The 16,372-nt window shown below is 40.1% G+C and overlaps 1 protein-coding gene across 1 annotated transcript in view; it reads left to right on the forward strand.

The window, feature by feature from the left end:
* Positions 1–15,835, forward strand: part of LOC136874791 (uncharacterized) — a 41,296-nt gene extending 25,461 nt beyond the window's left edge. The window contains exons 3-5 of the mRNA XM_067148463.2: positions 2,276–2,470; positions 5,794–6,000; positions 14,874–15,835. Of these exons, the coding sequence (XP_067004564.1) occupies positions 2,276–2,470; positions 5,794–6,000; positions 14,874–15,116 (645 nt within the window). The 3' untranslated portion in view covers positions 15,117–15,835. The remainder of the gene's footprint in view (positions 1–2,275; positions 2,471–5,793; positions 6,001–14,873) is intronic.
* Positions 15,836–16,372: the final 537 nt, after the last annotated feature.

Consider the following 16,372-nt stretch of genomic DNA (forward strand, 5'->3'; position numbering starts at 1 on the left):
GAAATTGAATTATTCCGCTAGATAGCAGCATAATCGGAATGTCGAAATTGATACGCAGATCGTATGTATGGCACAACTTTTGAAAGTCTGCAACGTGATATTATTATTATTATTATTATTATTATTATTATTATTATTATTATTATTATTATTATTATTATTATTATTATTATTACCATGGATCTTTTAGGAAGTAATTAAGGTACGAAATGTTGTTACTTTTTCCTCGAGTTTTATGGAATCGTGGACATCAGTTGGGCATACTTTCACAACAGCTGTCATACTAAGACACTAACCACAATCGAGCGAAATGGCTAATTGTGTAGCTGGAAGCTTGGATTTGAGTGATGGTGGATATGAACACCTTTGCTGGCAGATGTGAAGATAGTCTTACGTAGCTTTTCACATTGACATCAGGAAAATGACGTGGCTGTACACTTCCTGATCGGCCCCGAGTGCAAGCTTAACCGAAAGGAAGGTGTATAGTATCAATAATGATTTCTTGGCTAGATGATGCAAAGAAGATTATCCACATTCTCAATAAGGCGGTACACTTGAAAATGAAAATCGAATGTCTGTTTCCAGTCATTCGACTGGGTCAAGAATGGAATGAATGGAGCCCCCATCTAGCGGCGAGGATAGCTGTGCCGGCTGTCGAAGCCTGTCACACTTCTCTGGGACAGTGACTAATGACTGAAATGACTGACGGATGAAATGAAATGAAATGATATTGGAGAGTGTTTCTGAGATGAAGGAAGACAGGGAACCCCTGAGGAAAACCTGCCCCACCTCCGCTCTGTCGAGTACAAGTCTGAAACGGAGTAACGGGGATTTGAACCACGGAACCCAACGGTGAGAGGCCGGCGCGCTCTGAGCCATGGAAGCTCATATTTGTATGCTTATAGTTATATAGAACAAAACTTAACGACTATGTCACTTGCCTAGCACAATGAAACACACTAGTTTATTGGCGAAGTTTCTTTGGACAAGCCCATTCGAGTCCAAATTATTTTACTATATAGGCCTATTTTATGTTTTGCGAAAGTATATCATTACGACTATAAATGTGAAAGTATGAACAATTTTTAAGGTATATATTTAGGTCGGGTGATATGAATCTCTCTTAGCCCGGAGTTTAGTCTGATATAGCAGATCTGTTGTTCTACAGGAAGTGGTATCACTTGAGAGTGCTCTGTATGTAATGCACCGTATTTGTGTGGTAATTCTGCGCCTTTGCTTTGACTAGGACTGCTTTTTCCTATTTTCCAGCATGGCTGCGTCCAGGTACTTACTTTCCGTGCCCGGGTCATTTCATATTCTTCTAAAATTCAGCAGCTACAATAGCTTTGTCGGAGGCTTCGATTAAATTTTGAACAGTGAAGAGTTTGGTGCAGACAAGGATTCTGGATATCACTGCATTCGCACACTGTGTTGGATCCCACAGGTAGCACTTCCCACTTTTAGCCGTCGTTTACACATTGGAAGCCCTACTCTCAGTCAGTTCAGTGTCTTCCACACAGAGAAAGGGAGTTCTTGCTCTGAGACAAGTTCATCTTTGATATCCAACTGAAATTTCAGCCTTCACTTTACTAATTCGGCTGGTTTCCTGGGGTGCCTTGGAATACTTTTGGCCATGAAAGGTAACTACTCCTTGATTTACGTCCAGGTGTAAAATAAGCATGGTGTAGGACAATGCTTTTATGAATGACGATGAATCTGACTTTTGTGAGAATAGTGAAGATGAGTTTTGCAGTGAATGATTCTATGAAGACTTATTACACAGTTGTTAAGTTCCAGGAAAAGATTTAAAAGGCAACTATTGTTAATTTTTTTCCATAATTTTCCAATATCTTGTCAATATCTGTAAATATGCAGGAAAACCTTAGGATGGGGCCATCTTGGAAGTGAAATAGTTAAGTGTTCTCATTACCACAGGAGGTAACGACATCTGAGGCGTTTCTGTTCAAAAGGCGCTATTTCCACCCTAAGAAAGTTGTGAAAGAACGCAAGTAAACGTATAATAAAAAGCACGTGGAACATCTTTCTCGTCTGGATTGCTCTTAGCATTCAATCGTATTCAACTACTGCAATGCATGTGGATGAATTACTTTAAAAAATGAAGTGGAAATGGCACCCGTAAGTCGAAAAGTTGGAGGGTCGAATTCGGAACTAGTATAACATGCTCAATTCATTGTAACTGATGACCTGTGGAGAACTTTTAAGGGTGTACAAATGCATGTGTAAGAATTCTATTTTTATGTACTTCGTGTTTCAGGAGGAACTCGAGGAGGAACTGGAGGAAGAGAAGCCCGACCGCCTGAGTCTGTTGCTTCCCCAATCCAAGTTCGATTGTAATGGTAAGAAGACTGGTTACTATGCTGATGATGGACTCGGTTGTGAAGTGTTCCACTATTGCCAGGACAACGCTAAACACTCATGGATCTGCCCTGAAGGATTCGTCTTCCACCAGGTTGGTACTCACGAGATTCTATTACCACTTAAAAGTCACAGCATGATATAGACCAGTATTCGGCAGGCTTGGCCAACTACGAACCGACTTTTTCACATTAGCTTTGGGGTGTCCGTGGCGTGCACTGCTACAGCCGTACGTTATTAAAGAAGGAACATAATATATTGGTACACCAAAATCATTCATTTACGTCATCTGAAATATTAAAGGACAATATACTTTTACCATACTGCTAGCGGTTTCCGTAGAGAATTCCACTTGGAATTTTGTTTAACATCTTGAAGAAAACGTTTGGAAAAATAAAGTTGTTGGAGATGTTCATTTCTGAGCAACATCAGCTTCCTCTGCCCAATAGGCTTCATTATATTAAATGTTGAATACCTATAGCATATTTTCCGACACTCAGCATTTTACAGGAATATTATTGACAAACTATTAAAAATAACACCTTAATTTCTGTGCAGTTATACATATAACACTCACTATATAGAATACAATAATAACTGTATTAGAAACGTATAAATTTATTAAAATGTTCAGAAGAATCTTAGGAAGGGAGGGAAAAAGGAAATGAATAGTGTTTTGGGTAATTGAGGTGAACTCATTATTGACCCCAGAGAATCACTGGACAGGTGCAAGGAATATTTTGGAAATCTTCTCAACGTAAAAGGAAATCTTTCTGGTGACATCGCGAACAACCAAGATCATGGGGCGGTGGACAATGATATTGGTGAATTACGCTTGATGAAGTAGAAAGGATGGTGAACAAACTCCAGTGTCATAAAGCAGCAGGTACATATATATGAAATTAGACCTGAAATGGTGAAATGTAGTGGAAAGGCAGGGATGAAATGCTTCATAGAGCTGTAAGATTAGCATGGAGTGTTGGTAAGGTACCTTTTGATTGGACAAAAGCAGTAATTGCACCTATCTATAAGCAAGGGAACAGGAAGGATTGCAACTACTATCGAGATATCTCACTGATCAGTATACCAGGCGGGCCGATGACCTTCGATGTTAGGCCCCTTAAAACAACAAGCATCATCATCATCAGTATACCAGGCATAGTGTTCATTGGCATCTTGGAAGGGAGGGTGCGATCCGTGATTGAGAGGAAGTTGGATGAAAACCAGTGTGGTTTCAGATCACAGAGGGTCCGTTAGGATCCTATTTTCAGTATGCGCCAGGTAATCGAAAAATGCTACGAGAGGAATAGACAGTTATGTTTATGTTTCGTAGATCTAGAGAAAGCATACGTCAGCGTACCGAGGAAAAAGATATTCGCCATACTAGGGGAATATGGGGTTAAGGGTAGATCATTAAAATCAATCCAAGGCATTTATGTTGACAATTGGGCTGCAGTCTGCAGTGGGATTTGATGGTAGAATGTGTTCTTGGTTCAAGGTACTTACAGGGGTTAGACACGGCTGTAATCTTTCACCTTTCTTGTTCATAGTTTACATACACCATCTGCTGAAAGATATAAAGTGCCAGGGAGGGATTCACTAAGGTGGAAATGTAGTAAGCAGTCTGGCGTACGCTGACAACTTGGTCTTAATGGAAGATTGTGCCGAAAACTCTTGGCACTTGAAAATGGGTGTAATGAGTATGGTATGAAAATTAGCCTTTCCAAAACTAAGTTAATATCAGTAGTTAAGAAATACAAGAGAATTGAATGTCAGATTGGTAATACAAAGCTGGAACAGGTCGATAATTTAAAGTATTTGGGATGTGTGTTCTCCCAGGATAGTAGTATTGTAAGTCAGATTGAATCAAGATGCAGTAAAGCTAATGCAGTGAGCTCGCAGTTGCAATCAGCAGTATTCTGTAAGAAGTAAGTCAGCTCCCGGACGAAACTCTCTTAACATCGGTCTGTTTTTGACCAATTGTGCGGTACGGGAGTGAAAGCTGGGGGACTCAGGATATCTTATTCATAAGTTAGAAGTAACTCATGAAAGTAGCGAGAATGATTGCTGGAACAAATAGTGGCAGGAGGGTACTCGGAATGAGAAGATAAAGACTATGTTAGGAATTAACTCGATGGATGAAGCTCTACGCAAAACCGGCTTCGGTGGTGGGGTCATGTGAGGCGAATGGAGAAGGATAGGTTACCTAGGAGAATAATGGACTCTGATATAGAGAGTAAGAGGAGCAGAGACCAAGAAGACGACGGTTAGACTCATTTTCTAACGATTTAAAGATAAGAGGTATAGAACTAAACAAGGCCACAGAACTAGTTACAATCAGAGGCTTGCAGGCTGAACGCTTAAAGGCATAGCAGTATATAATGAAGATGTATGTATGTACGTATGTTCGGAAAAGTTTGTTAAATTTGATCGACTTTCCCATATTAAAATATATTTTGAAAGTCGCTAGGATTTCCTCTTCAAAGCAGAAGATGAACTGTGTTCTTACAACTTTATGTACCTTCCTGAAATCGTACGGAAGTAAAGTTATTTGTTCATTTTAGAAACACGCTGCATCGCTGCCGACTTACTAAGCTACGTCCTTCTTATAGGAGCGCAACTTCCCCATCGTAATTCTTTATCAATTTTTTGCTGCTATATCATTAAAGGCCCGGTAAATACGACAATCCAGATTTGTTCAACTGCCGCAATTAAAAACATGGATGTATTTAGATATTTTTTTCCATATTGAAATACAAATAAAATCCTAATGATTATTTATTTCAATACTATTATGAACAACACATATCATTAAAAAGGCTATATTATGTGTGTGAAAATAAATACTCATTCAATTTTCTAAGGATAACTGATATATGGGCCTCGGAATTCATGGACATTTAACGACATTGTGTGAGCGCTATTACAGTTAGGAAAGATATTATTTACAAAATCTTGATTTTGAATCTTTCTCACATCTATTATAACATTGTTCAAATTAAAAACACCCAAGTGCAATGTTTACCATTTTTGTCTGACTTAACGTGGAATGTCCCGCTACGCGAACAAATAGCAGTTTGTTGTTAGAGAACAGATTTTAAACAATAAACGTTTATCACCGATGAAATGGGCCTTGTTACATAATAATCCCAATAAGCAATGAATCAGGTTCGTCGTGGTCTTCAAATTAAAGGACGATAATACATTCATACACAACGTTATTTCATTCCTACAGATCTAATTTACATTTGTATTTCTTTGATAATCAATGCACGTATTTTGTTTGTAAGCATCCCACCAGCAGGGGGGAAATTTTCATTATGTCACAAAGCAGAAGATATATGGAGTATAATTAAAGTATAGCCTTGCCCTTCACTGCACTAGAGCGTGTTTATTGGAAGTTACTCCCTGTTACAGGTTCACCTTATCTGCATGCCTCCCAGTGGAGACAACATCTGTAAACAGTCATCTCAGTTCCACTTCGTCAACGACTATCTGTACCTGCCAATCAACGAGAAGGAAGTGCAGAACAAGCCCAACGTGACTCTCCGTTACTCAGACCGTTACTACCCTGATAGCTTCTACGAGGAGGGTGACCAGAGGCCAGCAGTTCCCCGCCAGCAGGTATGAGTTAACAACTTTGAGAGAAAGGCATTGCACTCTACTGCAAGGAGTAAGTTATTATTATTATTATTATTATTATTATTATTATTATTATTATTATTATTATTATTATTATTATTATTATTATTATTATTATTATTTCTCATGTTTTCGAACTCAAAACGACCAAGGCTCAAACTCAGCATGAAATTATCACCTTTAATATCGTAGTGTCACTAGTTAGAAACTCTGGTGATAACTTTAAATAATCGAGATTAGCCCGGGTGACTTCAGTAATAACATCGATCAAACTATTATTATTATTATTATTATTATTATTATTATTATTATTATTATTATTATTATTATTATTATCGCAGTTGCGATCAGCAGTATTCTGTAAGAAGGAAGTCAGCTCCCAGACGAAACTATCTTTACATCGGTCTGTTTTCAGACCAACTTTGCTTTACGGGAGTGAAAGCTGGGTGGACTCAGGATATCTTATTCATAAGTTAGAAGTAACAGACATGAAAGTAGCAAGAATGATTGCTGGTACAAACAGGTGGGAACAATGGCAGGAGGGTACTCAGAATGAGGAGATAAAGGCTAATTTAGGAATGAACTCGATGGATGAAGCTGTACGCATAAACCGGCTTCGGTGGTGGGGTCATGTGAGGCGAATGGAGGAGGATAGGTTACCTAAGAGAATAATGGACTCTGCTATGGGGGGTAAGAGAAGTAGAGGGAGTCCAAGACGACGATGGTTAGACTCGGTTTCTAGCTATTTAAATATAAGAGGTGTAGAACTGAATGAGGCCACAACACTAGTTGCAAATCGAGGATTGTGGCGACGTTTAGTAAATTCACAGAGGCTTGCAGACTGAACTCTGAAAGGCATAACAGTCTATAATGATAATGTATGTATGTTATTATTATTATTATTATTATTATTATTATTATTATTATTATTATTATTATTATTATTATTATTATTATTATTATTATTATTATTATTATTATTATTATTATTATTATTATTATTATTATTATTATTGAGGGCACTGGCTCTGAGGTCTAGCCACTCGAGTCCCAAGTATCCCGGATTTGAATCGCGGTTACTTTGGAAGGGATTTTCACTAAATCCCTAGGTACTCTACTGAACCCATTTCAAATGTGGGGAGGTTAGGCTGGAAAAAAAAAAAATCTATCACAGCTTTCTCGGTTGAGATCAGTATTCCCTTCTTAAATTCTACAAAGTTTCTGACAATTCCTGTCATTCTAGATCTCATCTAACCCTCTACATCTCTCTCCCAGACTCAAATTCATTCCATTCTGTCACAATTGTACGATTCTACCTTTAAGGCTGCTGAGAGTTGGACTCGAATCGACCAGCTCCTGAATATATGCTTTCAGCTACACAAGCCATACACTGTGCCCGATCCCTACACCTATAATGCTACTTAGAGAGATAATCTCCCGATAGTCGTGTACTACTAGTAGCAGAGTTTTCAATGAATTCAAATAAGACATCATCCTATAACATCTTGCAGGAAATGAAAACAGAACACGAAAAATGGAATTTGAAGTCATTAGGAAAGTGATTTCACTGTGTCTATGTCCAGTAGCTCCATGGCTAAATGGTTAGAGTGCTGTCATTTAGTCACAGGGGTCCCGGGTTCGATTCCCGGCAGGGTCTGGAATTTTAACCATAACTGGTTAATTTCGCTGGCACGGGGACTGAGTGTATGTGTCGCCTTCATCATAATTTCATTCTCATCACGACACGCAGGTCGCCTACGGGTGTCAAATCAAAAGACCTGCAACTGGCGAGCCGAACCCGTCCTGGGATATCCCGACACTAAAAGCCATACGCCATTTCATTTCGTTTTACTGTGTCTACTAAAGAATATGGCACACATGAAGCCACCAACCACATGCGAGGAAAACCTAAATAACTTACTGGTTTGTGAATGACGGCAACACAGGGGAATAATAATAATAATAATAATAATAATAATAATAATAATAATAATAATAATAATAATAATAATAATAATAATAATAGAGTTGGCTGTTGGGGGGGGGGGATTAGCTCAGTGGCTTAGCTGCTGGCTTTCCACCCGGGAGGTTGAGGCTCGAATCCCGGTCAATTCTGGGTCGAGATTTTCATCTCAGGAATCACGTGACGTCAGGAAGGGCATCCAGTCCCAGACCCCCGGCCAAAACCAAAATGAGCCTAGGTGGCTCCAGCGACCCCAAAAATAACTGGGATAAGCTGATAAGTTTTAATAACAGAGTTGGCTGCGCGGCACGGGCCGTGTAGGTGTCAGCTTTCATTCGAGAGTTGATCGGTTCGAACCCCACTATTGACGGCTCTAAGGATCGATTTTCGCTGTTTTCCATTTTTATACCAGAAAAATGCTGGTGGTTGTACGTTCATTAACGCCACTGCTACTTCCTCCCCGGTCCAAACCAATATAATGAATGTTATTGGTTCTACGTCCAAGTATCCCCCTACGTTTATCCTTTTTCGGAAGCGCCGAGGTACCGGAATTTAGTCCCGCATGAGATCGTTTACGTGCCGGTAAATATACCAACTTGAGGCTGAAGTATATGAACACCTTCAACTACCACCGGACTGATTTGGGATCGAACCCGCCAACTTCAGCTCAGGAAGGCGGTGCACTACTGCCTGAGTTATTCAGACCGGCCAGTCCAAAATCTCCCCCCCCCCCCCCCGAAAATCTATAGTTTATGGCTTAGTGTAACGTTAAACCGCTAGCATAATAATAATAATAATAATAATAATAATAATAATAATAATAATAATAATAATAATAATAGACATTCAACTTGCCTTCCGTTGGTATAGACAAACTAACTCATAATGTTATTGTAATGGAATAAAATATTGCGTTTAAATTTAAACAATAGCGACGTCTACGTTTTGACATTACTAGTTTACTATTAGTTGCATTAGTTTCTCTATATGTTAATGAGTGTGGTGTCTAGTGATTGTTGCTTTAAAGGCTAAGATATTACAGTGGTACGAAAGCAACCACTCTTTTTTTAAATTTTATTATTCAAGACTGGTATTTCATTATGTTGCTATGGTTACTAGATGTCTCTAGATTCACCGTACCAAATGGCAATGTGGCATGGCCCATGAATATTCTTCCCAGCAGTATTTCAAAATAGATATGAAACAAAGATATAAGATAAAGTTTCTGGCAGACGAAGAAATTATTTCAGATGAGATCCACACCCGACTCATAAATGTGTTTAGTGACATCAGTAGTCTGAAGTCCGACTCGTTGGCTGAATGGTCAGCGTACTGGCCTTCGGTTCAGAGGGTCCCGGGTTCGATTCCCAGCCGGGTCGGGGATTTTAACCTTCACTTGTTAATTCCATTGGTTTGGAGGCTGGGTGTTTGTGCTGTCCCCAACATCCCTGCAACTCACAGACTATACATAACACTATCCTCCACCACAATAACACGCAGTTACCTACGAATGGCAGGTGCCGCCCACCTTCATCGGGCTGCACCCGGCTAGAAATAGCCACACGAAATGATTATGGTAGTCAAAAGACGGGTGAAACGCTTAAGGGCCGGGAACCAAACATCTTAGTCAGACCTCAAAGCAGCTAGTCAAAGAATGGAGTGACAGAAGATAATAATAATCGAATAGACATGCACATCAAAGACTACCGTATCGCAACACGTGAGCTCTGTGAAATAATGGGTACTGGGATACCAGCTCTGAACACCATCTTTTTTTTTTTTTTTTTTTTTGCTATTTGCTTTACGTCGCATCGATACAGATAGGTCTTATGGCGACGATGGGATACGAAAGGACTAGGAGTGAGAAGGAAGCGGCCGTGGCCTTAATTAAGGTACAACCTCAGCATTTGCCTGGTGTGAAAATGGGAAACCACGGAAAACTATCTTCAAGGCTGCCGACAGTGGGGTTCAAACCCACTATCTCCCGGTTGCAAGCTCACAGCTGCGCGACCCTAACCGCACGGCCGACTCGCCCGGTGAACACCATCATTAAGGAGCTTGATTACAGAAAGGTTTGCTCCCGGAAGGTCACAAAAATGTTTAATTGACAAACATCAACAGACCCTAAGAAACACCTGATGCAAACTTCTGGAACGGTATGCAAATGAGGGGAATTCTTTTTTGCGTATAGTGACAGGAGACGAAACATAGATTCACCATTACAACTCGGAAATGAGGAGACAGTCCACAAAATGGCACAATAAGACTTCATCGCCCAAGAAGAAATTTAAGATCGTGCTTTCTGTGAGTAGTCATGCCGATAGTGTTCTGGGACAAAAGTGAAGTGTTGCTTGTGAATTTCATGGAACATAACTAACTCAGGGAGGTATGTGGAAGCACTGAAATTGCTGAAAGTGCACATTCTCCGAGTTCGGCTGTCAACAAACGTGGATGACATCTTCCTTCTTCAGATTATCATCATTTTGACTCTTTGAAGATAAATTGTGGGATCGCCATTTTTCTGAATTTAAGTTCTCGTGTTAATCACCGAAACCGCAACAAGGAATTTTATGATGGTAGAATACAGGGTCTCGTTTACAGGTGACGCTAGTGCATAGAAACCAACGGTGGGTATGTACAAACTTTTGGTTACGTAGGTTTCGCAAAGTTCATGCAATCGAGGTTGAAGAAGAACATGAATTGACCAAGAGAAGTCGGATAGGGACGATGAAAGGAAGGAACTGGCTCAAGCAAATACCAGAATCGACAGAGGACCGTTTCTTTAAGAATGGCTTACATTAGTCTAGTATCAAAGATAGCTACAGTTCGTATGTAAAGCCTTGGTATAGCACTAGTTCTATCGTTTGATACAGGATAGCGGATTTGAAGGTGGGTTATCCACTGTCCCACCACAACATTTATATTGTGCTCCGTGCTCCAGCCTAACTGAAACGAAGGTGCAGAACATCACGGTCTACACGGTCGTGACGCAGTATGGCAAATTTTCAAAATTCTGAGGCTCAGTCTCAAACAGTGTCTGCATTCAGTTGGGTCTTCAATTACTAATTCCTTTAACAGGCTAGCGGAAGCTCCTAGCTTTCCTCCCTTTTTAACTCTGTTTCTTTAATCGCTTTTTAAGAAGCACATTTCATCCTCGATCATAGCGTTTAGTTCGGTCCACAATACTCTGCACACACGAAAGACACTTTTTCTTTCAAAATTTCGTGAGAGATTACGACCGCGACACACAAATGGTTTCATATTCATCGCTAGACTAGCCACTTCAATTGATGCCATGCCCTTTGTGTGTAGACAACTGCTATTATTTTTGTGGGGCCGGACTGAGTGGCTCAGACGGTTGAAGCGCTGGGCTTCTGACCCCAACATTGCAGGTTTCATCCTGGCTCCGTTCGTCGGTATTTGAAGGTGCTCAAATACGCCAGCCTCGTGTCGGTAGATTTAGTGGTACGCAAAAGAACTCTTGTTGTTGTTGTTTGAGTCATCAGTCCATAGACTGGTTTGATGCAGCTCTCCATGCCACCCTATCCTGTGCTAACCTTTTCATTTCTACATAACTATTGCATCCTACATCTGCTCTAATCTGCTTGTCATATTCATACCTTGGTCTACCCCTACCGTTCTTACCACCTACACTTCCTTCAAAAACCAAATGAACAAGTCCTGGGTGTCTTAAGATGTGTCCTATCATTCTATCTCTTCTTCTCGTCAAATTTAGCCGAATCGATCTCCTCTCACCAATTCGATTCAGTATCTCTTCATTCGTGATTCGATCTATCCATCTCACCTTCAGCATTCTTCTGTAACACCACATTTCAAAAGCTTCTATTCTCTTTCTTTCTGAGCTAGTTATCGTCCATGTTTCACTTCCATACAATGCCACGCTCCACACGAAAGTCTTCAAAAACATCTTTCTAATTCCGATATCAATGTTTGAAGTGAGCAAATTTCTTTTCTTAAGAAAGCTCTTCCTTGCTTGTGCTAGTCTGCATTTTATGTCCTCCTTACTTCTGCCATCGTTAGTTATTTTACTACCCAAGTAAAAATATTCATCTACTTCCTTTAAGACTTCATTTCCTAATCTAATATTTCCTACATCACCTGCCTTCGTTCGACTGCACTCCATTACTTTTGTTTTGGACTTATTTATTTTCATCTTGTACTCCTTACCCAAGACTTCATCCATACCATTCAGCAACTTCTCGAGATCTTCTGCAGTCTCAGATAAAATAACAATATCATCGGCAAATCTCAAGGTTTTGATTTCCTCTCCTTGGACTGTGATTCCCTTTCCAAATTTCTCTTTGATTTCCTTTACTGCCTGTTCTATGTAAACATTGAAAAGGAGAGGGGACAAACTGCAGCCTTGCCTCACTCCTTTCTGGATTGCTGCTTCTTTTTCAAAGCCCTCGATTCTTATGACAGCAGACTGTTTTTTATACAGATTGTAGATGATTCTTCGTTCTCGGTATCTGATCCCTATCATCTTCAGAATCATAAATAGCTTGGTCCAATCAACATTATCGAATGCCTTTTCTAGATCTACGAATGCCATGTACGTGGGCTTGTCCTTCTTGATTCGGTCCTCTAAGATCAGACGTAAAGTCAGGATTGCTTCACGTGTTCCTACATTTCTTCTGAAGCCAAATTGATCTTCTCCCAACTCAGCTTCAACTTGTTTTTCCATTCTTCTGTAAATAATACGTGTTAAAATTTTGCAGGCATGAGATACTAAACTAATGGTGCGGTAGTTTTCACACCTGTCAGCACCGGCTTTCTTGGGAATCGGTATAACAACATTCTGCCGAAAATCGGATGGGACTTCTTCTGTCTCATACATCTTGCACACTAAATGAAATAACCTTGCCATGCTGGTTTCTCCTAAGGCAGTCAGGAATTCAGAGGGAATATCATCAATTCCAGGTGCCTTGTTCCTGTTTAGGTCACTCACAGCTCTGTCAAACTCTGACGTCAAAATTGGGTCTCCCATTTCATCAGCGTCAACAGCCTCTTCATGTTCCAGAACCAAATTATCTACATCTTTACCTTGATACAACTGTTGGATATGCTCCTGCCATCTTTCTGCTTTGTCTTCTTTCCCTAGAAGTGGCTTTCCATCTGAGCTCTTAATATTCATGCACCTAGATTTCCTTTCTCCAAAGGTTTCCTTGATTTTCCTGTATGCAGCATCTACCTTTCCAAGGACCATACAGCCTTCGACATCCTTGCACTTCTCCTTCAGCCATTCTTCCTTAGCTACCTTGCACTTTCTATCCACTTGATTCTTTAATCGCCTGTATTCTTTTCTGCCCTCTTCATTTCTAGCGTTCTTGTATTTTCGTCGTTCATCAATCATGTCTAGTATCTCCTGAGTTATCCACTGATTCTTAGTTGATCTTTTCTTCCTTCCTAACATTTCTTCAGCAGCCCTACTGACTTCATTTTTCATGACTCTCCACTCTTCCTCTATAGTGTTTCCTTCAGCCTTTTCATTTAGTCCTTGTGCAACATGTTCCTTGAAACAATCCCTCACACTCTTTTCTTTCAACTTGTCTAGATCCCATCTTTTTGCATTCTTTCCTTTCTTCAATTTCTTCAACTTCAGATGGCATTTCATGACCAACAAGTTGTGGTCAGAGTCCTCGTCTGCTCCTGGGAAAGTTTTGCAATCCAACACCTGGTTTCTGAATCTCTGCCTAATCATAATGAAGTCTATTTGATACCCTCCAGTGTCTCCAGGTCTCGTCCACGTATACAGCCGTCGTTTGTGGTGTTTGAACCGAGTATTGGCAAGGACTAAATTATGATCAGTGCAGAATTCAACCAGCCGACTTCCTCTTTCGTTCCTTTGTCCCAATCCAAATTCTCCTACTCTACTACCTTCTCCTCCTTGGCCTACCACTGCATTCCAATCTCCCATCACAATTAGATTCTCATCACCTTTTACATATTGCATTAAATCTTCTATCTCCTCATATATTCTTTCAATTTCATCATCCGCTGAACTAGTAGGCATATAGACCTGCACTATTGTGGTGGGCATTGGTTTGGTGTCTATCTTGACGACAATAATTCTTTCACTATGCTGGTCGTAGTAGCTTACCCGCTGCCCTATTTTCTTATTCATTATTAAACCAACTCCTGCATTTCCCCTGTTTGATTTCGTGTTGATAATTCGGTAGTCGCCTGACCAAAAATCCTGTTCTTCCTGCCAACGTACTTCACTTATACCAACTACATCTAACTTTAGCCTATCCATCTCCCTTTTCAGATTCTCTAACTTACCACAACGATTCAAACTTCTAACATTCCACGCTCCGACTCGCAGAATGTCAGTATCCATCTTCCTGATGATCGCCCCCTCTCGTGTAGTCCCCGCCCGGAGATTCGAATGGGGGACTAGTTTACCTCCGGAATATTTTACCCGGGAGGAAGCCATCATCAGTACATCATTCATACAGAGAGAGCTGCATGTCCTCGGGAGGTAGTTACGGCTGTAGTTTCCCGTTGTTTTCAGCCGTGTAGCAGTATCATCACAGCTAAGCCATGTTGAGTATTATTATAAGGCCGTATCTCTTATGGGACTAAATTCCGGCACCTCATCGTCTCCGAAAACCGTAAAAGTAGTTAGTGGGAAGCCAATACAAATTTTGTAGTGGTGGGGGGGGTAGTAGTACAGCGATCGGGTTTACTACTAGGCCTAGTAACGACTCTTGATACTAGCCTGAAGTAAATCAGCCTATTTTGTAAACTGATATTTTATTTTTCTGGGTGTTCTATCTTCATTCTGCACTAATGTATATACAATAAATTTATGTTATAAATTTCATGTAATTTTCCTCTAACTGTACGTTTTCTGATCTTCCTCGTCCAGGTTGTAGCTGGAGCACCCCTCCAAGGACCTCCCCAGCAGCAGCAGCAGCGCGGTCGGCCTCTGGCACCCCAAGTCTTCAGACAGCCCGGGCCCAACCAGGTGTTCCACTCTCCAGAGGAAGTTAACATCCCCCTGCTCCAGCGGAGGCCACAGGGTGGTCCTCCTCAGCACAGGGGAGGATTTCCGTCGCATGACGACGACGACTTCGAATATGATGATGGAGGCAGCTTCCGGCAGGGTTAGGCGAACTGTGCCACTCCCTCAATTTTACTGAAGACTGACACATGTGTAGCGTGCTGAGATTACGAACTGAGGAGTTACAAGACGGTGTTCTCAGCCCTGTTAGTCGTTATCGTGAACAATATGAACCTCTTTTCCATTTGAAATAGTGTTTGAATAGATCCTAGTCGTCTGGAAAGACGCATAGGAAATTTGTTTAGAGTCTAAATTGTTATATTATTGGTTTTCTCTGAGTATTTTGTTACTAACGAACAAACATTGATATAAGCTAAAAATATACGCAAAGGTTTCATGTAGTTCAAAAAGACGAAAGTTTATACCTTCTTTATTGTTGTTCAAATGCGATTTCATCTTTCAATTGCACTGGTTTTAGAGCACTTCTAGATCACTATTTTGCTGTGATTTCTCAGTCACTATTTGATACAAATTGCGTTAGTCATGTCCTTGCCACAAACTTTCAATTCAACTATCAGGACATCGACCAGGCTCCAATGAAGTAATGTTATCAATGTTATTGGTGTGACACACAAGATACACAGAAACATTTCATAAACAATGTTATTTAATTATTGGTTTAATTTTAATGTATGATAACATTATTTATCAATAAGAATATTGTAAGTATGCCTAGACGTCAAGGTACAAATAGGCCTATATTTCTCTTGAAGAGAAAAAATGTCATTGTAAGATACTGGTTAATAAAGTACGGTATTACAAGTAAATTATCATCATTATTGCCTAAAACGATGTGATGGAGGCGGTGGTTGTTATTTTACTAGGAAATAAATCTTGTCAATCATCCTCTTTTAAGCTAAATGAAAATGAAAAACGAAATATAAATTATATATTCAATTAATGAACTCTGCAAATTTAAATTTTCATTTACATAAATGAATTTTAAAATCCGAAATGGACACGAGCGCAATAAAAGAAAACACCAATGAACACCAATCGGTCAATTAATTCAGGGCAGTCACCCAGGTGGCAGATCCACCATCTGTTATTTTCTTAAATGATTGCAAGGAATTTGGAAATGTATTTAATATCTCTCTTGGTAAATTATTCAAATCCCTAACTCCTCTTCCTATAAACGAATGTTTGCCCCAATTTGACCTGTTGAATTCCAAATTCATCTTCATATTGTGATCTTTCCTACTTTTAAAGACGCCACTCAAACTTATTCGTCTACTAATGTCATTCCACGCCATCTCCCCACTGACAGCTCGGAACATACCACTTAGTCGAACAGCTCATCTCCT

This window comes from Anabrus simplex, chromosome 5 (genome assembly GCF_040414725.1).
Source record: "Anabrus simplex isolate iqAnaSimp1 chromosome 5, ASM4041472v1, whole genome shotgun sequence".
Classification (NCBI taxonomy): domain Eukaryota; kingdom Metazoa; phylum Arthropoda; class Insecta; order Orthoptera; family Tettigoniidae; genus Anabrus; species Anabrus simplex.